Source organism: Hippopotamus amphibius, chromosome 4 (assembly GCF_030028045.1).
Source record: "Hippopotamus amphibius kiboko isolate mHipAmp2 chromosome 4, mHipAmp2.hap2, whole genome shotgun sequence".
Taxonomy (NCBI): domain Eukaryota; kingdom Metazoa; phylum Chordata; class Mammalia; order Artiodactyla; family Hippopotamidae; genus Hippopotamus; species Hippopotamus amphibius.
Window position 1 is genome coordinate 75,081,756 of NC_080189.1, and position 26,078 is coordinate 75,107,833.

Genomic DNA, 26,078 nt, shown 5'->3' on the forward strand with positions numbered 1-26,078 from the left:
GGACGTGGGTCAGCCCCCTTCCTGTCCCCCAGAGGCCGAGGGCAGGGTCTGGGTAGCTGCCAGGGGGGCTCCTGCCCTTCTTGCTGCAGGCTCAGGGCTCCCTCTTCTCAGTCATTGCTCCCCCGTTCATCTGCTTTTGGGCTTCTTCAGCATGTGCCTCTTTCATCCCCCTTGATTTCATGCTCTTTGGGCATCTCCTGGGGGACAGGCTGCCTGCTGACCTCAGGAGGGGCCCAAGTGCTCAGCCTGCAGCTCCTCTTCCCGGCTCCCCAGCTGGGTTTGAAGGGTCTGGCATGGCCTGATGTTTTTTGTGCCCAAGAGGGCATTCATCTCCATCATTTCCCTGGGACTCTTCCTGAACTGTACTGAGCACTGCCCCGCCGTCGTGATCATCACATCCTGAGCAGAATTGAAACGTCCCGTTACTGCGCTAGCCGCGTCACTGCTACGTGTTGAAACAGGGTCTCGTGAGGGGTGGGTGCTGTTAGTGCCCAGACCGGTTTTTGAAGTTTTCTCACATTGAATGATCTTACTAACATTTTATCCCATAGAGAAAGCCTTTTTATTTTTGTCAACTAGAAAAATACATAATTGAAAAATGTTGTATTTGTAAAATCCCATAGTTTCTCAGTTGTTTTACCATCACAAATATTTGCCATCTCTGGAAGAACAGACCTTGAAGATCAACAAAAGCAGCAGCGAGGTGGAGGGGGTGGGGAGGTGCGGGGGTGGGGCGGCGCGGGGCCGGGGAGGAGGGGACGGAGAAGAGTGGGGCCTGCAGACGGAGGCAGTGCTCTGAGTCCAGGGAGAAGCAGGAAGACTGCGACAAGAATGGTCTATGACACCAGCCTCTCTCAGTTCCAGTCTGGGCTCTGCCACGTTCAATAATGCCTACAGGGTTGTGGGGAGGATTAAATAAAATAATCCCCAGCAGAGTACAAATATTCAATACTTGTCACTTTTATTCTTAAATTAGGGATTAAGTAACTGACATCAGATCATTTTCTAGGGAAAAAAGTTTGTCATAATGGAAGTGGCTGCTTCTGTGCTGGCAGGCACCACCTCAGAGAGCTGTGGGGCAACTCGGCCGCCAGGTAGACAGCTTTCATCAGTTCTTCTTGCTGTTCCAGCAGCACTTCCCTGTTTCTTCTGGGAATCGCTAGGCCGTCCTTCCAGGAGATGCTTGCCCTCCCACTGCAGCACGCACACACCCAGCATATTTTATTAATATTTTATTAACAACTTTAAATGGAATATAATCTATAAAAATACTGAATCACTGTGTCATACACCTGAAACTAATATATTATAATCCACTATACTTTAATAAAAAGTAACTATATGTCAGGACTTCCCAGGTGGCACAGCGGTTAAGAATCCACCTGCCAATGCAGGGGACATGGATTTGATTCCTGGTCTGGGAAGATGCCACGTGCCTCGGAGTGACTAAACCTGTGCACCACAGCTACTGAGCCTGTGCTCTAGAGCCCATGAGCCACAACTACTGAGCCCATGTGCTGCAACTACTGAAGCCTGAGCGCCTAGAGCCTGTGCTCCAAAACCAGAGAAGCCGCTGCAATGAAAAGCCCTCACACTGCAACTAAGAGTAGCCCCTGCTCGCCGCAACTAGAGAAAGTCCATGTGCAGCAACAAAGACCCAACGCAGCACCCCCCCCAAAAAAAGAAAAGTAAATATACATAAAAATAAAATTGGCACATTTTTGAGTCATCAGTAATGTTCCCAATAACCTACTCAAGGGATATAGTAACAGGGATGCTTCACACTTTTATTCTAGGCTCATACATCCAATGGCTTTAACCACTTGAGTGCATTTCCCTTCTCATGTATGATGGTACTGGTGATCATGTGCTGGGCTGGACCGTGTGAAGCGCTTATAAGCATCATCGCACTCAGCCCTTATGAAGCCTGTGTAGAGGCTGCTCAGCACGCTTCACTACGAGGCAACTGGGGATTGGAAGAGCTGCCCAAGGTCAGAGCTACTGAGGTCGCGTGGGATGATTATGACAGCGGGGCAGCGCTCAGTACAGTTCAGGAAGAGTCCCAGGGAAATGATGGAGAGGAATGCCTTTGTGGGCACAAAAAACATCAGGCCATGCCAGGCCCTTCAAACCCAGCTGGGGAGCCGGGGAGAGGAGCTGCGGGCTGAGCACTTGGGCCCCTCCTGAGGTCAGCTACTGAGGTGTGGGGTAGAGACTCAACCAGACCCAAATTTATGGCTGTAGCATCAGGTATTTCAAGGTCTAGGATACAAATGGAACTGATTTCCATTTCCACTGAGAGGTGAGGGTAGGGGAGGTAGATAAGGCATTCGAATGGCCAGTAGAGTGACATCACAACATTTAAAGCTTAGGGGACAGAGACAGCCAAGCAGCAGCCAAAAGATGTGTTCCAAATCTCAGCATTACATCAGGCACAGGAGCTTTATTATTCTTATTTTATACCCTATTCAAACAAACATGATTCTCAGTGTTTCAGCCTATGATACACTTGAAGGAATAAGAGAATGTGAACATTACTGCTTTGCCCCTTAATTAGTCTCAGCAATGATAGTCAGTTGCTATCTGGAGACAAGTGGACATTGTGTACCTTTTTTTTTTAATACTAATATCTTTTTTCTATATTGCCTTTATTTTATGAGTGTAATTTTATTTGTTTATTTATTTATTTATTTATTGGTCTTCCTTGCTGTGAGTGGGCTTTCTCTAGTTGCAGCAAGCAGGGCTACTCTTCATTGCAGTGAGCGGGCTTCTCATTGTGGTGGCTTCTCTTGTTGTGGAGCATGGGCCCTAGGCACACGGGCTTCAGTAGTTGCATCACGTGGGCTCAGTAGTTGTGCCTCACAGGCTCTAGAGCGCAGGATCAGTAGTTGTGGCACACGGGCTTAGTTGCTCCATGGCATGTGGGATCTTCCCGGACCAGGGTTCAAACCCGTGTCCCCTGCACTGGCAGGCGGATTCTTAACCACTGCGCCACCAGGGAAGTCCCTGTGTACCTTCTGATTGGAATACATACCATAACCTCAGAAGCAGACCTTCAAAATAAACTGGGAAAAAACCCAAAAAAACAAATACCTGAGTCTGCTCAAGCTTCTCTACCTACCAGTTTACAAGAAATACAAACATCACAGAGATACTTGAGTCACTGTGATGATGGAACTGTGACCAGCAAATTCCAGACTGTGAGTAAATCTGCAAGACAAACAATCTGGTTTCTTTTACAGCAAAACAAACAAACAAAAAAATGCAAAGGGACAAAAAAGAGATGGAGGGGAAACCTAGAGATCCAAAGAGATATAGAAATCAGTATTATGATGTGACATTATTTGGATACAAACGATTCTTTTAAACCTGCAAGACAATCTAGAAAAAATGTAAATACTGATTATATCTTTAATGATATTAAAGAGTTACTGTTGACTTTAATTAAATGTGAGAATGCTACATGTTGACATACTTATGGATGAAACGTTTGAGATTTGCTTCAAAATAACTCAGGGAGGGACCAGAAGGAATAGAAAAGGGGAAATAAAATTGGCCGTGAACTTAAAATTGTTGATGTTCAGTGATGGCTACATAAAAGTTCATTATCATAATCTGTGTTTTTTCATATCTTTGTTTTTTTGGCTGTGTTGGGTCTTCGTTGCTGCGCACAGGCTTTCTCTAGTTGTGGTGAGCGGGGGCTACTTTTCGTTGCGGTGTGTGAGTGTAGTGGCTTCTCTTGTGGAGCATGGGCTCTAGAGACCACGGGCTTCAGTGGTTGTGGCTTGCTGGCTGTAGAGCGCAGGCTCAGTAGTTGGGGCACACAGGCTTAACTGCTCCAAAGCATGTGGGATCTTCCCAGACCAGGGCTCGAACCCGTGTCCCCTGCATTGACAGGCGGATTCTTAACTACTGCACCACCAGGGAAGTCCCTGCTCTTATCTTTTGAGGTTTCCTCTAATTGGGATCTAATGAAACTGAACCTTGAGAGTACAATGCTCTGGAAAGAACCGTGGGAACCCGGGACAGTGACATGCGGTAGTGATTGGGCAAGAAGGGCTGAAAAGGAGAGCCCTGTGTCTTGGAAAGAATAGGAAAAAAGGTAGTGCGTTCGGGGGGTGTGAAGTCTCAGGGTCCACGCCCTGTGGAAGGGAAGCTTGGTCTTTCAACCACCCTTAAGGCCATACCATATCCCAAACCACCATTTCTGTCTGATAACTTCTGGTTTAAGTTGATTGCTCTGGACAAGCCTCCAAGGCATCATCATAGCTCTAGACCAGAGTAAATAAATGATAAAGTAAATACATGAATTTATTCATTCATTCAAGGGTATGGCGTGCCCCAAGATCTTTGCAGTGTTAATCTTAGCTGTGTAGCAAGTTACCTCAAAAGTCAGTTAAAATAACAATAAACATGTCTGTTTCTGTAGGATAGAAACTGAAGAACAACTTAGCCAGCATTTCTAGCTCAGAGTATATCATGAGGTTACAGCTGAAGGGAACTTCCTAGATTCCCCCCCACCCCCTGCCCCCCACCGAGCTGGCAAGCTGGTGTTGCCGGCAGGACGGCTCAGTTCATCTCTTTGTTCATTTCCTGGGGCCATCATACAAAGATTCACCTTCTGGGTGGCTTGAAACATGTATTCTCTCAGTGCTTGCAGCTAGAAGTCTGGAATCAAGGTGCAGGCAGAGCCACGCTTTCTAAAGATTAAGGGGAGGATCTTGAAGCTTCTGGGGTTGCCAACCATACCTGGCTCTCTGCCTTGCAGATACATCACTCCAGTGTCTGTCTCCATCTTCACACATGTTCTTGCCTGTGTGTGTGTTTCTGGGCCCCTTCTATTCTAAGGACACCAGCCATATTGGATTATGGGCCTACCTTACCCAGTATGGTCTCCTCTTAACGAATGACACTAAAATGACCCTATTTCCAAATAAAGTCTGGGGAGGACATGGGGAGGAGGGGGGGCATTTCCCAATCCAGTACACTCTCCATAGAGCTGCCTGAGAGTCCAAATGACATGGCAAATGACAAATGTCATGGATGCCCCAGAGCAAAGATCTAAGAGAGACCACGGTCATTCTTTTATGGCCAGACATCTGAGTCACACGCCATCGCTTCTCCAGTATTTGGTGCAGAAGGACTGGACAAGGGCACAAGTCGCAGGAGGTGCGGACCATTGAGGGCCATCTTGGAGGCTGAAAAAATATACTTAGCCCCTCCCAAGGCCCCACAAATGCTCACCCCATGGCAATATCAGCTTTTGGACTGCAGAAGCACAGAGCCCTCCTAAGAAGCTCTTTTGTTTATCTGAACAGTTGTCTGTGGCACAAATATTGTAACAAAACTCTTAATGAAAGATTTCACAGCTACACTCTCGCCTTCATCTTTATACCATATTTTCCTGACAGTCCTCTGAGTTCTATCTTTGCCTGGAAGCCATTTCTTTCTTTTAGAATCATTTGCCATCTGGAGGGGTCTGAGAATTTTCAGAACCAGCAACCCTGACTCCTCTGTGTTTAAGAGCCTCTCTAAGCTTCTCTCCTGTCACACATTTCACTGTAAAGAGCGGGGAGCAGCCAGACAACATCTTGAACGTTCTGCCCGGAAATCTCTTAGAAGTCGCTCAGTTCAGTAAGCACATTTTCTGCTTTCTTGGAAGAAGTATCAAGCATGACAGGACTGTTTTTAAAACATATGCCACATTTGCTTTAGTGCTCTCTTTCCTCTCTCTCTCTCCACACCCCCCCACACACCCCCACACACCTGCTACATTAGAAAGTTGTCATCGGCCTTATGACCCTTTACTCATATTCATCATGCATCTTCTAAAAATAATAATGTGCTGCATAATCACAGCACCAGTGTCACACCTGAGAAAACTCACGATTCTGTAATATTATGCTGCATCCAAGCCACGTCCAGTGCCCCGACTGACTCAGGAGTGCTTTACGTCTGTCGTTGTTGTTTTCAATCGGGATCCAATCCAGGTTCCTGCTTTATATTTTGTTAATCTTTTCATAACCTAGGACAGTCCCCACCTCACCTGCTTTTTGTTTTGTTTTTAATGACATTGACTTTCTGTAGACCCCAGGACTGTTGTCTTACAAATCTCCCCCATGAGTTTGTCTGATTCTTTCCCCATGGAAACTGGTTCTGCCATCTCCCACTTACTGTAACTTGGAGGTTAGGTTTGGATTCTGGAGCTACATTGTCCAGTATGGTAACCACTAGCCACAGAGAGTATTTGAACGTAAATTAGTTTAATGATAATTAACTTAAATTTCAAAATCCAGTTCCTGTGTCTCCCTAGCCTCATTTCAAGTGTCCAGTATCCACATTTAGCCAAGGGCTACTGTACTGGACAGTGCAAGAATTTCCATCATCATAAAAATTTCTGTCGGATAACACTGCTTCAGATGCTGTTATATCCAGGTTGGACATTTTGAGCAACACTGTTTCTGAGGTGGTACTTCGTACTCTGTACTGCATCATGTGCAGAGGCCTGGCTGGGAGTCCCAGGGTGCCCTAAGGGACTTGTAAACTGCACTGGGAATATCACACGTCCTCCACACCCTTCTCTGGTCGTCAGTTGGGATCCTACATCCTGTGATGGAAAGATTTCTAGGGAAAATAAAATAAAATAATTTTAGAGCTGAGAAGGAACTTTGATATTATTTTATAAGCAGCTGGAGAAACTGAGGCCTGTAGAGGTTCAAGACTTGCCCAAGGTCACTGATGCTAGTTGGAAGCAGAGAATGACCTTCAACAAGCATTTTCTTACTTCTGGCCGCTCATATATCAGAGTTGAAAATACCCTGTGGCAACTGAGATCAGCTGGTACTAACACTACTAAAAATAATCATAAGATACTTTTTATTGAGTACTTAGCAGTGTTAGGTACAGTGTTTTGTTAAAAAATTCAATTTATGTGATTCTCACAACCACCCCACCAGGAAGTTTACTTACAGAAAATCTCTGATTAACAGGAATTTATTTTTTCAGGCAATAAAAAACCTAGAAGAAAAGAAGAAAGAAGAAAGAAAGAAAGAAAGAAAGAAAGAAAGAAAGAAAGAAAGAAGAAAGAAAAACCTAGAATTGGTTCAACCCTATGAAAGCTATTATTTCTGTGATCAGTTTGGCCTTTCTATTATGGTCACAAGGTAGCTGCTGCAGCTCCAGATGTCACATCAGTGATCAAAGCAGGGTGAACCTGCATGTGGCAGTGCCAGCAACTCCAGTCTCATTTACGACAAAAGTGAAATCTTTCCCAGAGGCCCCAGAGTAGACTTCTACAGTATCTATCATTGGCCAAGACCGTACCCCTGTTGCAAAGAGACTGGGAAAATGAGTATGATGTGTGGCTCTTCTGGCTTCTAGAGAAGAGATAGGGAAGGGAATGGGGGTTGGATTAAACCAAGCAACAATGGAGGTGTTCCTATCCTCACAGCTCAGTTGAGGAAACCAATGTTCAGAGTGCAGAATCCCTCACCTGGGGTTACCCAGTGAGTAAGTGGCAGAGATGCTTTGACTCCAGAGTCCACGATGAGTACAAGTGTGCTCACTGAAGAATGCGATGAGGTCTCTGATGTTGCCAGGTCTGGGCTGGTTCAAATACTTCAAGAGGTCGGATGTGTGTGTCCCCAAAGAACAGGGGAGAAGCTGCCCAGACAGTGACGCTGCCACCTGAATAAAGAACTGAAGAAGAATGTTCAGGTGAAGAGTGCCACAGGTGTTTGGGGGTGGACAGCTTAGAGCACTTTTACTTACTCCACTGGTAATATATATTTAAAACTACACTTCATGTATCTACATACTTAATGCTGTATATATTCAGTGCTATGTTTATATATCATTAACATTTCATAAATATATTTAATATATGCTATATTTCATGTTTTCTCCCGAACATTCTCTTTTCCATGAGAGCTTAGTCGTGCCAGCCTTGGTCTTGCCAACCGGAAACCCTTCGAGAAGGTGTTTCTCACAGTTGGTAAAACATTCATATAACGAATGATACAAACTGCAAACGGGGCTTCCGGTTCGGTCTCATGAGCACACGCAGCGCTGGCTCTGGAGCAGGCTGGTGGGACCGGTCAGCACAGTCTTCCTAATGGACCCAGGGACCAAAGGCCCTAAAAGATGTACAGATGCTCTGACCCAGCAATTTAAGTCTAAGATTTTATTCTGAGGAAATAAATGCGGATGAACATTAAAAGTGATCACAGGACTTCCTAGGTGGTGCTGTGGTTAAGAATCCGCCTGCCAATGCAGGGGACACGGGTTTGAGACCTGCTCTGAGAAGATTCCACATACCACGGAGCAACTGAGCCCGTGCGCCGCAACTATTGAGCCTGCGCTCTAGTGCCCGTGAGCCACAAGAGAAGCCACTGCAATGAGGAGTCTGTGCACCACAATGAAGAGTAGCCCCCGCTCGCAGCAACTAGAGAAAGCCCGTGTGCAGCAACAAAGACTCAATGCAGCCATTAAATAAATAAAATAAATTTATTTAAAAAAGTGATCACAAGCTCGCTTAGCACAACTCTGTTCATAATAGGGGAAAATTAGCAACAATTTTGGCAAAAACACAAGTTGGAGAAATATTAATATCATAAAGTGAAAAGTGAAGCAAAACACATATATGGTAAAATTATGAAGAAAAGAAGGGGGACCGTAAACGTAAACTGTAGGTGATGGTAGGGGGTGCAATGGGGTAGATTCGCGGGGGCTTCTGTTCTGTGTCCTAAGTGGGCATGTGCGTTCATACGGGCATATTTGGTCTGCATCATCCGCAGTTACGCCAGCAAACTGAGACGCATCACAATAAAGCCAGGCTTTTCACGGCAGCCACCGTCCTGGGGGTTTGTAGGAGATCTCAGCCGGCACAGTCATCCGGGACTAAGCTTCCAAAGCCCGGGGTCCTCCGCGGGCTCTCGGCGTCCAGGCTGGCGTGGGAGGGAGCTCATCGAGGCCTGGCGGGAGTTGGGGGCGACACGGGCCTAGCTGGCATCTACCACATGCCTTACGCAAAAGTTACACTCATTATTCTCTGTCTGTAAAATATCTTGTTGTTTAAAAATGAAAAATAAAACGGAACGACCCAAACATTCGATCAGAGTGGGTGGGTTAAGTTAGCTGCGGAGCGGCCATACGGTGGTGCGATATTTAATCATTGCAGGGAAGAAGCAGGAGAATATTTAGATGCCAGGAAAAATGCTAGAGAAAAACGAGCTACAAAATATCCCGCGGTGTGTGTCCTCTGAGCAAGGGACCTAGAAAGCGACGCCCAACTGCAGTCTTGGGATACTGAGGTCGCAGGTGATCTCTATTTTCCTTTTGCTTTGTGCTTTCCTATACGGTCTTTATTTTCTGCAATGAGCGTGTATTACTTTCACGATTAGATTGAAAATAAAGGCATGGGTTTGGTTTTAAGTAAAAAAATATCAGCAGGGACTTCGCCAAGAAGGGCTAAGCAGGGTCCCCTCCGGGAGCCTCCTCAGGGGCCGCCCCACCCTCTCTCGCAGGTGCCGCGCCCCAGCCGGGCTCCGGGCGAGGGCGGGGTCGGGAAGGGGCTGGGAGCCTGGGGAGGGGTGGGGCCAGTGGAGGGGAGGAGGAGGGGAGGGGAGGGGAGGGGGGAGGGGGGAGAAGGGGGGAGGGGAGGAGGACGGGAGGGGAAGGGAGGAGGACGGGAGGGGAGGGGAGGCGGGGCGTAAGCTCTGTTCCATGCCCGTCCAGCTCCACCGCCAGGGCTAAGCCAGGGCCCTCGCCGCAACTGCGACGAGGCGAGTGCAGGAGCAGAAGGTGGGGAAAAGGCTCCCAGAGCGTCCTCCGCAGGTTCTGGGGGCCACGGTTGGCCGGGCGCCTGAGCGAGGCGCGGACGTGCCTTCCCACGGCTCCCCAGAACCGATCTACCGGGCCCTGGGGCCTTTTGATACCTGAGGGCGAGACACAGACCCTCCCCGCTCCACCGCCACCTCTGCGAGTGGACGGGCCACCTGGAAGGAGGGTCCCGGCTTCGCATCTCCCCAGGGGAGCGAAGAGAAGAGGCGTGGAGAGCAGGACTGCCTGTCCCGGGTCCTGAGGAGACAGGAGCCCTGCCGCCCACCAGACTCTGCCCTCAGTAGATCCTGTCACCTTCCCACTGTCCCCCTCACCCCTCCACCCATCCGATTCCTGTACCTGCATTCTAGCGCCCAGTTCTAGATTCAGGTGAGAAAGGTCCTAGCCCGTCTGTGAGTGCGTTTGAGAGGAGAAATTCATTCGAGGGCACAAGTGGTTAGCAGGTTTGAGGGGATGAGGACTGAGAAGACACGACTTCTGTAATCTGTATCTGCGTCTCTTCCGCACCCACTGGGGCACAATGCTAAGTTCCTCCTGATGATGACAGGTGTGAAGAAGCCAACTAATGCCGTGCCCTCCCTTCCCTTGCTTGATAGCAACTCACTCCTTCCAGGATTCTGTAGTTTCCTTGGAGAACTTGAGGAGAACAAAGGAGTGACAGCTGGTGGTGCTGGGCATTTGGGGCAGAGGACCCCAGGGCTAGTCCTTAGCACATCATCTACCAGATAGGAGCACGTGACCTGGGCACGCTCTCCAGGTCCTGCTAGATCTGCAGCCTCTCCCCCTGGGTGTTCCTTAGCAGTGCCTTTGGGGACTGGAATGAAAGACTGAGCTGCGGAGGGCAGCACCCCTAACGCTCCCCAGGAGCTCAGGAAGAATTCGCCCCGTACCTCCCAAGACTGGTAGCCTTAAGACTGAGTTTTATTACAGAATCCACAGTATAAGAGAATGTGTGGGTTCCCTAAAAGCTGCACACTGTCACTTGAGGTTGAACTGTACCTTCACCCCTTTTATAATTAATGTTCTTATAACCTCACTGGATTTTGTTGTGAGTGACCTGCCAGAAACAGAGGAGTGGAGTATTTTCTTACACACTCACCCCACACTGTCCAATAAAGCAGCCACTGGCCATGGAGTTACTGCGCACTTGAGATGTAGCTGCCCCGAGTTCATTGTGCTAGGGAATATAAAATCCACACTGGATTTGGAAGACAGTATTGAAAAAAGAATGTAACCTTTCTTGTTAATATATTTTATATTGATACATGTTGAAATAATATTTTGGTACACTGAGTTATATGTTATTAAAATAAATTTCATATTTTTAAATACAACTAATGAAAATTTAGTATAACATACTTAAGCTGACATTTTTAATGGACAATCCTGGTCTAGGACATACATCTAAAAGCATTTCTCCTTGTAAACTTTGTTTTTAATTAATTAATTACTTTTATTTATTGGCTGTGTTGGGTCTTCGTTGCTGCCTGCGGGCTTTCTCTAGTTGCAGCCAGCGGGGGCAACTCTTCGTTGTGGTGCGTGGGCTTCTCATTGCGTTGGCTGCAGAGCATGGGCTCTAGGTGCACAGGCTTCAGCAGCTGTGGCCCATGGGCTCAGTTGTGGCTTGCGGGCTCTAGAGCACAGGCTCAGTAGTCATGGAGCACAGGCTTAGCTGCTCCGCAGCATGTGGGATGTTTCCAGCCCAGGGATCGAACCTGTGTCCCCTGCACTGGCAGGCGGCTTCTTAACCACTGTGCCACCAGGGAAGCCCTGTAACATCTGTTGAGTGCCCATAATGTGCCCAGTGTAAGCAACAAGTAGTATGATCCTCATTTTGCAGTTGAGGAAAATGAGATCATGTGAGTCATTGAAACTTTTCAGCACACTGTCAGGCTCCCATCTTCTCAGACCTGTTTATTCATCAGTTAATCCCACCTGCCACCTTCTGTTTCAAAAATAACTCACAATTTCTGATCTTGCACTTCTCGCCTTGAGAACTATTATGGACTTTTGGAGTTCAGTTAAATTTGGGAGGGACACACACCAGTAAGTACACTGTTTGCCACCTCCAGTCATGACCTTTGCTGTGTAAATGACCTTGCTCCCATTTCACTGGGGGAAGCTGGTCACCAGGGGGCATGTCCAGTGAGGCGGGTAAATTAGCTCTGTGTTCCCCGCCAGCAGGCTGTCTGGCCTCTTCTGCCTTATTTCCTGCCCTGTTTTAAGATAGTAAATTATAAAACATTTCTTTATAAACATCATCTCAGTTAGTGATTCATCTAAAATACAGCTTAACTATAGCAGCTTTAGATCTGCGAGAAATACATTTTCTGACCAAATAGTGCTGGATTTTAAAATCAAGGTTACCCTACCTATACAAAGCACACCCAGGCCCCCAGATAACTAATATCAATATTAGCTGTCAGTTCACGTAATTAACACCTCTGTCTTCCTATTCAGTTTTTTCCATAGCTAGATTTTTTTTTTTTTTTTTTGGCTGCGCTGGGTCTTCGTTGCAGTGTGCAGGCTTCTCTAGTTGTGTCGTGTGGGCTTAGCTGTCCTGAGGCATGTAGGATCTTAGTTCTCGGACCAGGGATTGAACCCACATCCCCTGCACTGGAAGCCAGATTCTTAACCACTGGACCACCAGGGAAGTCCCCTTAGCTAGATTTACAAAATGTGTTGGTGAAACAGAAGTTCCTTATATTCTTGGAAAGCATCTAATTTCCAGTTCTCCTGAGATTGGGTGCATCCCCCAGCCACTCCACCCCCACCAGGCTGAACTGAGAGCCCTCTGTGCGTCCTCCTTTAGAAACGCCATCTCTACCTTCTTCCCCACTCCCCAGCAAAACAGTCAAAGCGCATGCCCAAATTTATTTTTATTCTGCATACAGAGGAATCATGACCCTATCAAAAGAACAAAAAGGAGAAATGACCCAAGTGCTACCAAAGGAAAAGCAGGCACAGCCTTACTCCCAGCTCACTCGTAGCCACAAACTCCACAGAACTTCACACACCACGAGCTAGACTGGCCCCACTGACAGCATGGGGGACACGGGGTGGGCAGGAAACGTCACTGCGAGTGGAAGTCTCACATACAGTGTCAGTGCTCACTGTAGTGGCTTTTCACCCAGGTTCAAGGTAGAACAAAATTCATCTCACAGGAACATGAACATAAAATTGTTGAGTGCTACCTAAATCATTCAGTCCCAAGATCATTTGCTATCAAAAAGATAAACAAAATTTCGTCATGGACATTTGGGTGCCGGCTCAGCTGCACCCAATCCGACTCCAGGGGCAGCTCTCGGGGTGCTTCCTCATCAGAACAGTAAAGGGAGAAACTGAAAATGCAAAACGAATGACCTGGAGGAAAAGGAACTTTTGGACCCGTGTAGTTGTCTTGGGTTGTAAACAGCAAATGTTGTGCTTTGTGGTCTCATTCAAATCAAGGACTTGGGTGCGGAGAGGTCCTAAAGTTGGGGTGGGAATTCAGAGCTCACACTCAGTGGTCAAAGACACCGGCAGCAGCATCTGTGTTCACAGACTGTTTCCAAGGTGCTCATCTGGCTCCAAGAGTGTCCCACAGAATTCCCAGGGAGGCTTCCAGATTCTCCATTCTTAGAAAAGGTAAGTCACTGTGGCCCAGTCCTGATTCTTCACTCCTACTCCATACAGCAGGGACACGGAGACTAGGGCTGGGGAATGAAAACACTGAGCATCCACTCCAGTAAGATGTCCTGATGCTCAAGTTCAATAAGTGACAACTTTTCAAGAGGCTCTGATTAGTTCATTTCAAAAATCAGCACCCCATCCCCACCACCAGCCCCACTACTACACATACAGGGGTCTACACGTCTTGGCTACGCTGCTTTGCCTTTCCTATACATGACCTGTCAGGTCTCAATCTGGGTTTAAATACACAATCGTGGGCTTTACTAACTACACAGAGGAACAGGACTCCAGTCCCCTGACAACCCAAGAATTACATATAATGCCAAGGCCAGAGAGGTTTCTGAGCCAGGGTTTGCATTTTCAACTACATCTTCTTTATTCTAATTTTGATTAACTCATCCGTGGAATCAATTCAGTCCTTTTTGAAGAGATCTTTCTGCAGTCCTGGGGTTCTGTGCTCCCTTCTTTCTCTTAGCAAGCCCAGCGTACACCTGCTGAGATCGATCAGCCAGGGCCCAGGCCTGCCCACCACAGGCTCAAGGCACTGGCTGTTCCCTGCCGGGATGCTTCTCTCCAGGGGTGATGTGGCTTCTCAGCGGACGTGCCTCTCTGCTTTGAAAGTGTCCATCACGACCCACCCTCAGAGCTACCTCAGGGGAAGGTGCAGAGATGCCTGGCAGTGATCACAGGCCAGGGAGCTGCTGACATCCAAGAAAGACTCCGAGTCTGACCTCAGGACAGGACTCCACATCACCTTCCACAGACACATTAAAAAGGGCTCAGAAAGTGCAACCTCTGGTTTGAGGCAGGGGGTAGTTTCCCATGAATGTAAATAACTTTCCATAGTGATTTTCAGATAACTATAGACATGAACTTGGCTGGATTCCGGAGCCTCATCTCCTTGAGGTGCAAGCTGTACCCAGTGTCTGCCAGCCCCGGGTTGTGCAGAGGGCAGCTGCTCTGCTCTTCAGGAAGGAGATGGAGAAGAGAGGGCTCAGAGGCTGTGCCTCCACCGTCTGTTTCTCTAACAGCTTTTTGACGAGGAAGACTCGCGGGCTTGGGGCTCACACAGCTGGGTCTGTGGGGCCTCGTTTCAGATGAGCAGCCTGCCATGGGCGGGGCCTTCCTGGGGCCCTCCTGGCGTTCACGTGTACTCACCAGCAGGCGCCCTGCCTCACCTTCCCACAGGGTCTCTCCCCTGAGGGTCTGGGCAACCCTCCCAAGGGTTGACTGTCCCCTCAGCCAGAGCACAGATGACATTGGAAACAGAAGCAACAGAGGAGACAATGGGGTGAATTCAAATATTGGTCCTCCAAGGAAAATTTGAAAGGAAGCTGTGCTTGCTTGGAAGATATCAAAAAGGAATTTGCCCTTAGTGGCTCATAAGACCATTCCTGGAAGTGAACAGTGATGGGGACATGGAGGGTGAGTGACAGCCTCTCCCTGCCTCCCCTGCCACGTTGCACAGGCAGGTGCTGGGCAGCCCCCAGCTACTTGGCCTTCACCACCTGTTCATATGGGGGTGGGGGTGTGTTGCAGTAGGAAGGGGGCGGCGGGTAGGCCATGCTTCCCTGGGGTGAGTTGGGTTGGACCTGGAAAGCCATCGCCACGGGGTTCCCAGCAGGATTCATCCCTGGTCCTCCAGGGTCAGTGTAATACGGCAGCCCCAGCTGCTGGGCTCCTGAAAGACAGGCAAGCAGATATGAGCACAGCAGAAAAAACCCACAGCCCATCACAGCCAGAGCATGGCCAGGCCGGGTGGCCGTGAAGACCACCGCCCCAGTCATTCACCCAGCTGACATGTATCGAGGGCCAAGAGGCCCAGACACAGCTGAGCACCTGGGATCAGGTAACGAGCAAAGGCAACATGCCAGCCCCCAGTCTTCTGGAGCTTCTCCCCCACTGGGTGCAGACGGCCAGAAAGCACCACAACCTGCGAGGGGCCCTGAGTGACGGATGGACATTAGCGGGAGCAGATGTGGCCGGGGCCAACCCGCAGCTGAGTGACCCACCAGGGCAGCTCTGCCAGGACCAGGGGAGGTGCACCAAAAGAGAGGGCCAAGTATCCCTTAGAGCCCAGGAAGCCGGGACCCAGAAAGGTAAGTCAACTCGGAGAGAACTGAAAAGAGGACCCTGGGTTCCTGACTCTGCTGGAATTATCACGGGCACCTCCACAAACCTTTTGAAAATAGTTTGCTGAAGTATGAGCTCCACTCCCACCTGCTGGGTTAACATTTAATCAGGGCAGATTACCTGTCATCCAGGTGAACCCAACTCCCAGACAGGGTGACAACCTACAGGGCCCGATGCCAGAGGGGTGGGTTGACGTGTCTGTGGACTTGTCCTGCCCCAGATGCTGCAGAAGGAGGATGCTCTTATCTCAGGGAGAGGCTGTAAGATGCAGGCTGAGCCCCGCTGCAGACCAGGGTGCAGGACATGGGGGTCCAGAGAGCACAGATGGTGACAAGAGGGAGGATACTGATCACCCTGCCCCAAATCTAGCCCTAACTCTCATTTTAATGGTAGAAATACCTGAGCTGCTGTTTTGGAGCCTATTTCTTAAAAGATCTGCTTTTTCTGATCATGTTGATAACATGATAGAATACTGAATAAATAAATAAAGAATCAGGAAAAGAAACTGTGGGCTCTGGGTTTTACGTGGGCTGGGCTAAGTTCCTGAGTGAAAGCAGATGTATCTGAGTTAGGCTTCATTCAACCCAGGAGACACTCGGGCACCAGAGAGGTCGTCTCTGTGTGTATACTGTGTAGGGTCTTTTTTTCTGCAAATCTCCCTCTGCCACAGTTTAACTGAATAAATGTCAGATTCCTGGAAAGATGCTCACCATGGTGTGCAGGATGTCTTGGAAATCTACAAATGTGCTGAAGGAGAAAGTACAGGACAGAAACATACGGCCAGGGATGCATTCAAGGGTATTGGAAGGAGAGCGATCAGCCACAGATGGCACCTTAATCAGCTCCTGCCTCATCTCACACTTCTGTGGCCCAACAGACGGCACCTGCTTCTATCGGTGCATCTTGCCCGCTGCCAGGAGACGCATTTGTTTACAAGCCCGTGACCAGCCAGGATAGTGAGCTTCTCAAAGGCAGAGCTTATATTTTATCTCTGAATCCCTTTATATTTTATAAAAATAAAAAATTAAAAATAAAAAAGAGGCTAATGTAATAGTCCAGGAAAGACACAATGGAAGGGACTTCCCTGGTGGCGCAGTGGTTAAGAATCCGCTTGCCAGTGCAGGGGATGCAGGTCTCTGCCCTGGTCCAGGAAGATCCCACGTGCTGCGGAGCAACTAAGCCTGTGCACCACAACTACTGCTCCTGTGCTCTACAGCCTGCAAGCCACAACTACTGAGGCCTGGGCACCGAGAACCCATGCTCCACAACAAGAGAAACCCCTGCACCACAACAAGAGAAGCCAGTGCACCGCAACGAAGAGTAGCCCCTGCTTGCTACAACTAGAGAAAGCCTGCACACAGCAATGAAGATCCAAATGCAGCCAAAAATAATAATTAAAAAAAAAAAAAGACACAATGGAAGCCTTTGAATACAACAGAAGAAATGGGGAGGAGAGAATGAGAGAGGGGTTTAGGGGGTGTATCCAAGGATCTGCGGACCAGCTCAGTGTGCAGCGTGTGGGGAGGAAGAGAGGCCTACATAAGAAAGACCCCGGCTTCCGGTTTTGATAAGGGGCCCACCGAGCAAGAGAGGGGATGGAGGAAAAGGGCAGGACCTGCGGGAACCCAGGCAGCTCTGGGAGCCTTTGTGTGGAAGTAGCAGCAGGGACATGGCTGTGGCCAAAACTGCCCAGGAAGACTGTGGAGCGGCCAGAGGACGGCGGGGGAGAGCAGTGCAGACAAGACCAACACTCAAAACAGGAGAAACACAGGAGGTTTAGGCGGATGAGAAGAATGAAAGGAGCCTGGGAGGAAAGAGTGAAGCACTGAGGCAGGAGCTGTGTCACGAGGGAGAGGAGGGCCTCTGAGGAGGAGGAAGTGCCGGCTCCACGAGGTGAGGAGAAGCAGGACCAGCACCATGCGTTCTCACCCCACAGGATATACGGGATCTCCTGCCAACAGTTTCAGCACTGTGGCCAGCACAGAAGCCCAGCTGCCGGGGCCAACAGCTGCTCGGGGGGTAAGGGGTAGAGACCAGAGAGAGGGCAGGTGGTGCCTAAAGGGAGGCAGGACAAGGGCAGGTGTTTTTTTTTTTCATTCTTAAAAAAAAAAACAAACTTTAAAAAACTTTTAAAGTATAGTTGATTTACAAGATTATATTAGTTTCAGGTGTACAATATAGTGATTCAAAAATTTTATAGATTATACTCTGTTTAAAGGTATTACAAAATAATGGCTATATTTCCTTGTTCTGTACAATGTATCCTTGTTTATTTTTTTAGACATAGTAGTTTGTACCTCTTAATCCCCACACCTATCTTGCTCCTCCCTCCTTTCCTCTCCCCACAGGTAACCACTAGTTTGTTCTCTATGTCTGTGAATCTGCTTCTGTTCTGCTATATTCATTTGTTTTATTTTTTAGAGTCCACATATAAGTAAGTGATAACATACAGTATTTGTCTTTGTCTGACTTACTTTACTAAGCATAGTACTCTCCAGGTCCATCCATGTTGTTACAAATGGCAAAATTTTATCCTTTTTTATGGTTAATAGTCCATTGTGTGTGTGTGTGTGTGTGTGTGTGTGTGTGTGTGTGTGTATACAGTATATATATGCACATGCACACATTACACCAGGTCTCCTTATCCATTCATCTGTTGATGGACACTTAGTTACTTCCATATTTTGGCTACTGTGCAAAGAGCTGAAAAGAATACTGGGGCATGTGTACTTTTCAAATTAGTGTTTTCATTTTCTTTGGATGTTTACCCAGGAGTAGAATTGCAGGATCATATGGTAGTTCTATTTTTAGTTTTTTGAGGAATCTTCATGATGCTTTCCATAGTGGCTGCACCAATATATATTTCCATCAACAGTGCACAAGGTTCCCTTTTCTCCACATCCTTGCCAACTTTTTGATGTTAGCCATTCTGACAGGTGTGAGGTGATAGCTCAGTGTGGCTTTGATTTGCATTTCCCTGGTGATTAGTGATGTTGAGAATCTTTTCATGTGCCTATTGGCCATCTGGATATCTTCTTTGGAAAAATGTCTATTCACATCTGCCCATTTTTTAATCGGGTTGTTAGTTTCTTTGCTGTTGAGCTGTATGAGTTCTTTATATATTTTGGATATTAACCCCTTATCAGATATATGATTTGCAAATATTTTCTCACATTCAGAAGGTTGCCTTTTTGTTTTGATGATGGTTTCCTTCACTGTTACAAGCTTTTTAGTTTGATGTAGTCCCATTTGTTTATTTTTCCTTTTGTTTCCTTTGCCTTAGGAGACAGATTCAAAAAAAAAATATTGCTATGATTTAATGTCAAAAAGTGTTCTGCTTTATGTTCTCTTCTATGTGTTTCATGGTTTCAGGGCTTACATTTAGGTCTTTAATCCATTTTGAGTTTATTTTTGTATGTGGAATGGGAAATACTCTAATTTCATTCTTTTAGAGGTAGCTGTCCAGTTTTCCCAGCACCACTTACTGAAGAGACTGTCTTTTCCCCATTGTATATTCTTAAGGCAGAAGTATTTTTAAGGATGGGAAATGCTTGAGCGTTAGGGACAGAAATATAGGAAAGAGAGAGGCTTCCTAGGGAGAATATAAGCTCAATGAAGGCAAGGACCTTATAAGTCTGGTTCAACATTTGAACCCCACTGTCTAGCAAAGAGCCTGGTACACAGGAGGACACCCAATACGTTCTGTGAAATGGGCAGAGAGGAGTGGTACAGGCAGTGGTCTTGAGCAGCGGCACAGAGACCCATAGTTTCCTGCATGGGAAAGAGGACGGAGCGCTCACACAGGCAGCCTCTGCACTGCGTACCACTGGGGGTCGGTGATTTGAACAGAGAGATTCTAAAGTCCTCAAAGAAGAGATGGTCATAGATGGTAGTAAAATGGTGCCAAAGAGCAGAGCCAACTGGTATGGGATTCAGTGTGGCTGGGACTGTAAGGATATAGAAGTGATGGCCAGGAAGCCCAGGGGACACCAGCACCATCCCCCTAACTTACAAGGGGTGGCATGTGGGAGAAGGGAACTAGCCCTGCAATTCTGAAGGCTTATGGTTTAGTTACAGGAAGAAAACATAGGGCATCTGTGAAGAAGCTGGAGTAGGGGAAGACTGTTTCTCCAGGAGACAGAGAGGAAAGGATCAGAAGTGAGTAAAACAATTGCAGCCACACAGCTGCCCTGCTGTTTCCATCTGCATTGCACCTCTATCATATGTGGAGGGCATGGTGTAGGGACGGCAAGGGTATTGGTATTGCACCCATATTCTTGAAGACACCGAGGCTCAGGAAGACAGAACTTGCCAAGGTCAGAGAGCTACTATTCACATCGGAGTTTGAAGCCAGGAGTGTACTGGAAAGCCCAGGCTCTTTCCATTATGACGTGTATCTCACAACAGGGTGATGAAACTAGGGGAGAAGTTCCAGCTAGAGAGGGACAGGCAAAACCAGAGAAGGCTGGTGACATGATGGACCTACATTCTGAGCACCATCCGAGGACTAAGGGCTTGGTTGAGGGCTGTCACGACCCAGGCTCCCCGCCTCTGCCAGGCTGCGCTCTTATGCCAACTACATTGTTCTTCTCTAGAGAGTTGAAGTCATTTTTTTAAAATTAATTAATTTATTTTTGGCTGTGTTGGGTCTTCGTTGCTGTGCACAAGCTTTCTCTAGTTGTGGTGAGAGTGGGGGCTACTCTTCGTTGCGGTGCACAGACTTCTCATTGCGGTGGCTTCTCTTGTGGAGCACGGGCTCTAGGCACTCGGGCTCAGTAGTTGTGGTTCACGGGCTCTGTAGTTGTGACACATGGGCTTAGTTGCTCTGCGGCATGTGGGATCTTCCTGGACCAGGGATCAAACCCATGTCCCCTGCACTGGCAGGCAGATTCTTAACCACTGCACCACCAGGAAAGTCGAGAGAGTTGAAGTCATTTAACTCCTTACTGCCATAGTCTATTTTCTCCTTGAGAGTCTGTGCGATTTGAAAGGGAACCCTAGATTCAGCAAAGATTAGTCAATTGACAACAGCTCCACCTGAGTGGAACCGTCCCCCCGATGCAAAAGGAGGGCCTGGCCACCGAGCTTTCTTAATGACCTTGCTGCCATTCAGCCAAGCTCAGTGATGAGGAATGAGCTAGGGCAACCTTTTCTTGGGATGCAGAAGAATCTGGCTGGCCATAGAGAATGAAGTGGGAACACAGGAGAGGCGATGACCACCTGAGAAAGACCGAGTGGCCCACAAGCAATGGATGGAGCCCTAGGGCCACAGGTCCCAGCAGCCTTCCGATTTGATTCCATCTGTCCCCTGCATCTTTACAATCAGCCCAGCTCAGAGTCGGCTCTAGCGTTCTCTCCCTCCACACACTGCCTGCGTTCTCATGGTCTAATCAGAGCCCACAAGCTGACTTCCTACACCCAGCTCCTCCAGCCAGGCTGCTTCTCAAGGTTTAGGTAGGTTTCTCAAACACATTCCAGCAGACGTGGAGCCCATCCTCCACCCGTGACTCAAACGTCCTGTATTCATTCCCCTCCATGTCACCACAGCCACCAATTCACTCACAGGACAAAAAGATGAGTCCCCTAATAGGGATAAAAGGCTCTCCATCAGCAGGTTCATTTCATTTCTCACTGTCCTGCCTTATTCTTCATCTCCCAACAACAACCCAACTGCCTGCATCCTGCTCACCTCTCCCTGACCCTCATCAGACAGCCGCTCCTGGAAAGTCCTTCCCCATCTTCGCACCACCCTCCTCCCCAGCCTCTCATCTGGCTAATTCCCATTTATCTTTCAAGTCTCAGATCAGAGTCACAGCTCACTGACTACCACCCGCATCCTTGGCTGGATTAGGTACCCTGTCCTCTTGGCACCCAGAACAAAATCTACCTGTTGGGCACCACAGTGCAGTAGGCTATTTTGAGCCTCTGCACATGAGGAGAGTATTTCACTCACCTGGGAACCCTCAGAGCCCAGACCAGCACCTGCCACTGTGGCAGACAGTCCATCCGCATGTGAGATAAGCAATGGAAGAAGGGAGGAGGACTGATTCTGATCTGGACTCTGCCTCTGCCACACCATGCTGGATGCAAGTGGCAGCTTCATGAGACATGTCTGTTTCTGATGTGACACGAAGAACTGGCTGCACCAGCCCAGCAAGCCTGCTCCAACCCTACCTGTTGCCCTTGAGAACAGAAGCATTCGAAGGCATGAACCCAACTTCCTATCAAAAGTGATGGGGGGCTGGGGTGTCATCTTTGTACCAGAGATGTGCTGCAGGCATGTCTGCAACATTCACGCAGTATGGTCACTTGCACTGGAGGATAATGAGAAACAATGGTAAGTGTGTCCAATTTAATTGGTATTTTTATGTTAACAGTCACATCTCATGGATATTGCTGGGACCTGGAAGGATGGGATTAAAACATCTGAACATGGAGATGGAGAGGTACTTAGAATATAAGAAACAGAACAGATAGAAGGTTGATAAATTAGGTACTTGAACAAATACAGGGATGGAACTTGCTAGAAAGACTGGTTGAGGACACAGGCTATAGGAATGGAGGCTGCACCCTCGTGATGAGGGTGACGGCTCCCAGGCTGGAGGGGTCACTGGCTGGTGCAGAGGACATGTATGTCCCAGACATTTGCTACACTTGCTCATTTGGCTAAAGCAGAACTCTTGACAAGAACTGACCGGGCTGAGCATTCAGGCTCCCACAGAGAAGAGAAATGGCGCGGAGACAAAATTCGTTCTGACTCATTCAGAGAGGCAGAGGGAAGACGACATCATCGTATGTGTGACAACTACAGAGAGAGAAAAAGGCCAGGCAAGAAAAGGTAAGTGACTTGAGAGAGATCATTTCAAAATATATCCTCCCAAATGTACACGTGGTTCTATGGCACATGACTCTGGAGTCGAAAGCATCTAAAAATCATAATCAATCAATGGAACAGGATAGAAAGGCCACAGGTAAACCCACATACCTATGGTCACCTGATCTATGACAAAGGAGGCAAGAATATACAGTGGAGAAAAGACAGTCTCCTCAATAAGTGGTGCTGGAAAAACTGAACAGCTACATGTAAAAGAATGAAATTAGCACACTCTCTGACACCATACACAAAAATAAACTCAAAATGCATTAAAGACCTAAATGTAAGGCTGGATACTACAAAACTCTTAGAGGAAAACAAAGACCGAACACTGACAGAAATCATAGCAAGATCTTTTTCGATTCACCTTCTAGAGTAACAAAAGTAAAAACAAAAAATAAGCAAATGGGATCTAATTAAACTTAAAAGCTTTTGCACAGCAAAGGAAACCATCAACAAAATGAAAAGACAACTGTCATCATGGGAGAAAATATTTGCAAACAAAAAAACAACTGACAAGGGATTAACCTCTAAAATATACAAAACAGCTCATGCAGCTCAATATAAAAAAAACAAAGGACCCAATCAAAAAACGGGTAGAAGATTTAAATAGACATTTCTCCAAAGAAGACATACAGATGGCCAAAAAGCACATGAAAAGATGCTCGATATCTCTAATTATTAGAGAAATACAAATCAAAACTACAATGAGGTATCACCTCCAATCTGTCAGAATGGTCATCATTAAAAAAATATACAAACAATAAGTGCTGGAGAGGGTGTGGAGAAAAGGGAACCCTCTTACACTGCTGGTGGGAATGTAAATTGGTACAGCCACTATGGAGAACAGTATGAAGGTTCCTTTAAAACCTAAAAACAGAGCTACCATATAATCCAGCAATCCCACTCCTGAGCATATATCTGGAGAAAACCATAATTTGAAAAGATAGATGCAGCCCAGTGTTCACTGCAGTACTATTTACAATAAATAGCCAGGATAGAGAAGCAACCTAAATGTACATCAAAAGAGGAATGGATAAAGAAGATGTGGTGTATATATATATTCCACACAATGGAATATTAATTCGCCATAAAAAAGAATGAAATAATGCCATCTGCAACAACATGGACAGACCCAGAGAATGTCATACTGAGTGAAGTAAGTCAGACAGAGAAAGACAGATATCATACGATATCACTCATGTGGAATCTAAAAAAAGAGTACAAGTGAACTTATCTACAAAGCAGAAATACAGTTACGGATATAGAAAACAAACTTATGGTTACCGGGGTAAGGGGGGCATAAATTGGGAGATTGGGATTGACATATACACACTACTACATATAAAATAGGTAATGAATAAGAACCTACTGTATAGCACAAGGAACTCTACTCCATACTCTGTAATGGCCTATATGGGAAAAGAATTTTAAAAAGTGGAGATTTTATATATATATATATATATATATATATATATATATATATATATATATGATTCACTTTGCTATGCACTTGAAACTAACACAACATTGGAAATAAACCATATTCCACTAATTTTTTTAACTAAAAAATAAAATTATAATTTCAACTCCACAACCACAAATAAGCAGAGTGATAACAAAAAATTTCAAAGGTTCCAAACCAACCCAATGTGACTAATCCTACACAACAAAATTGAAAGTAGGGATATCCTCAGAAACAAACACAGAGTGGAATCAGGTAAATAAATCCCGAAGGAGCTGAAGCTTGGTGCAGACTCTGAACAACAACAAAACCTTTTGAGTATAAGCATGGGGGGCTAAAGAAGGTTCAGAAACAAAGCAAGAGAAAGATCTCAAATCTTATTCTCTGTCAAAGAGAATGATTTGTAAGCTGAAATACAGATTAAAAAATGAGTGAGATGGGACTTCCCTGGTGGTACAGTGGTTCAGAATCTGCTTGAAAATGCAGGGGACATGGGTTTGATCCCTGGGCCGGGAAGAACCCACATGCCAAGGAGCAACTAAGCCCGTGCACCACAACTAATGAGTGCGCTCTAGAGCCTGCAAGCCACAACTACTGAAGCCCGGGCGCCTAGAGCCTGTGCTCTACAACTAGAGAAGCTACCGCAATGAGAAGCCTGCGCACTGCAACAAAGAGTAGCCCCCACTTGCCACAACTAGAGAAAGCCCGCACACAGCAACGAAGACCCAATGCAGCAAATTAAAAAAAAAAAAATTGAGAGAAAATGAAAGACCTGGGACTTCCTAGGTGGCCCAGTGGTTAAGAATCTGCCTGCCAATTTGATCCCTGCTCCAGGAAGATTCCACATGCCTTGGAGCAACTAAGCCCGTGGGCCACAACTAGTGAGCTCATGTGCCACAACTACTGAAGCCCACGCGCCTAAAGCCTGTGCTCTGCAACGAGAAGCCACTACAATGAGAAGCCCACGCACCACAATGAAGAGTAGTCCCCGCTCTCCTCAACTAGAGAAAGCCCGTGTGCAGCAACAAAGACCCAATGCAGCCAAATAAATAATTAATTAATTTAAAAAAGAAAAAAAGTAAGAACTGACTGGGCTTTGGGGAAGGCATTCAGATGGCCTGACTGACATAGTACCACAGTGTAGAAAGTGAGGCAGAAAACCCATATTGAAGCCCTATAGTAATACTATGAGATACATATCATTTACTCTCAATTTGTAGATTCAAAAGCTGACGGCCAAAAATGTTATGTAACTTGCGCGGGGATCTTCTTCCACTGGACACTGTTGGATCTGTAAGCCCCGAGGGGTCCGTCCTGTAGCCCTGGATAAGTGGAGGCAGCAGCGCAGACAGATTGGGGTGGGGGTGGGGGGCCCTGAGCTCTTGCATGCTGCTATGCATGGGGGTAAACCAGGAGCCTCTGTCTTTGTGACTTTTTGTCACAAGAGATAACTCTTAAAAATAATTTTAAGCTGGCTGACTAAGGGTGTGTGTTACTCGCAGCCAAAACACCTGAACTAATTCTTGCAGAGAATATTCTCACCATCAATAGACATGTGTCCTCCCTTCCTTTCTTTCCTCTAAGCCTTCTGGTTTAATTTTGTTTTATGTTGTATCTATTCATTTTGCTAAATTGTCTCAGCTACTAAAAATATTTTTCAGTTCATCCTCCAGGATTTTTTTTAGGTATATAAGGATACATTGCTTACAAAGAGAGAGAGTTTTTTTTCTCATTCCTAATGATTAAATATTTTCAGGTTAATACTTTAGCCAAGAATTTTTAGAACAGTTGTAAACATTGATACTAAATATACTAATTTTAATAGCAATACTTTTACTGTTACACTAAGTATGTTGTTGGCAGCAGGTCTACAGTACAAAGTGAGTTCATTAGACAATTACTAAACATTCCCATTGGGACTTCCCTGGTGGTCCAGTGGCTAAGACTGCACACTCCCAATGCAGGGGGCCTGGGTTCAATCCCTGGTCAGGGAACTAGATCCCACATGCAGCAACTAAAGATTCTGCATGGTGAAGCCAAACAAGTAAATAAGTAAATATTTAAAAAAATATACATTAAAAAAAAGTCATAGCT

The 26,078-nt window shown here is 46.7% G+C and overlaps 1 protein-coding gene across 5 annotated transcripts in view; it reads right to left on the reverse strand.

Moving 5' to 3' along the window:
- Nucleotides 1-11,112: 11,112 nt before the first annotated feature.
- The window catches only part of VOPP1 (VOPP1 WW domain binding protein), a 220,613-nt gene continuing 205,647 nt past the window's right edge, over nt 11,113-26,078 (reverse strand). Inside the window, exon 5 of one of the 5 annotated variants that reach the window (XM_057732988.1) lies at nt 11,113-15,193. In XM_057732988.1, coding sequence (XP_057588971.1) covers nt 15,003-15,193 — 191 coding nt within the window. In that variant the 3' untranslated portion in view covers nt 11,113-15,002. The remainder of the gene's footprint in view (nt 15,194-26,078) is intronic. The other 4 variants (XM_057732979.1, XM_057732978.1, XM_057732976.1 and 1 more) reach the window with 4 other exon arrangements.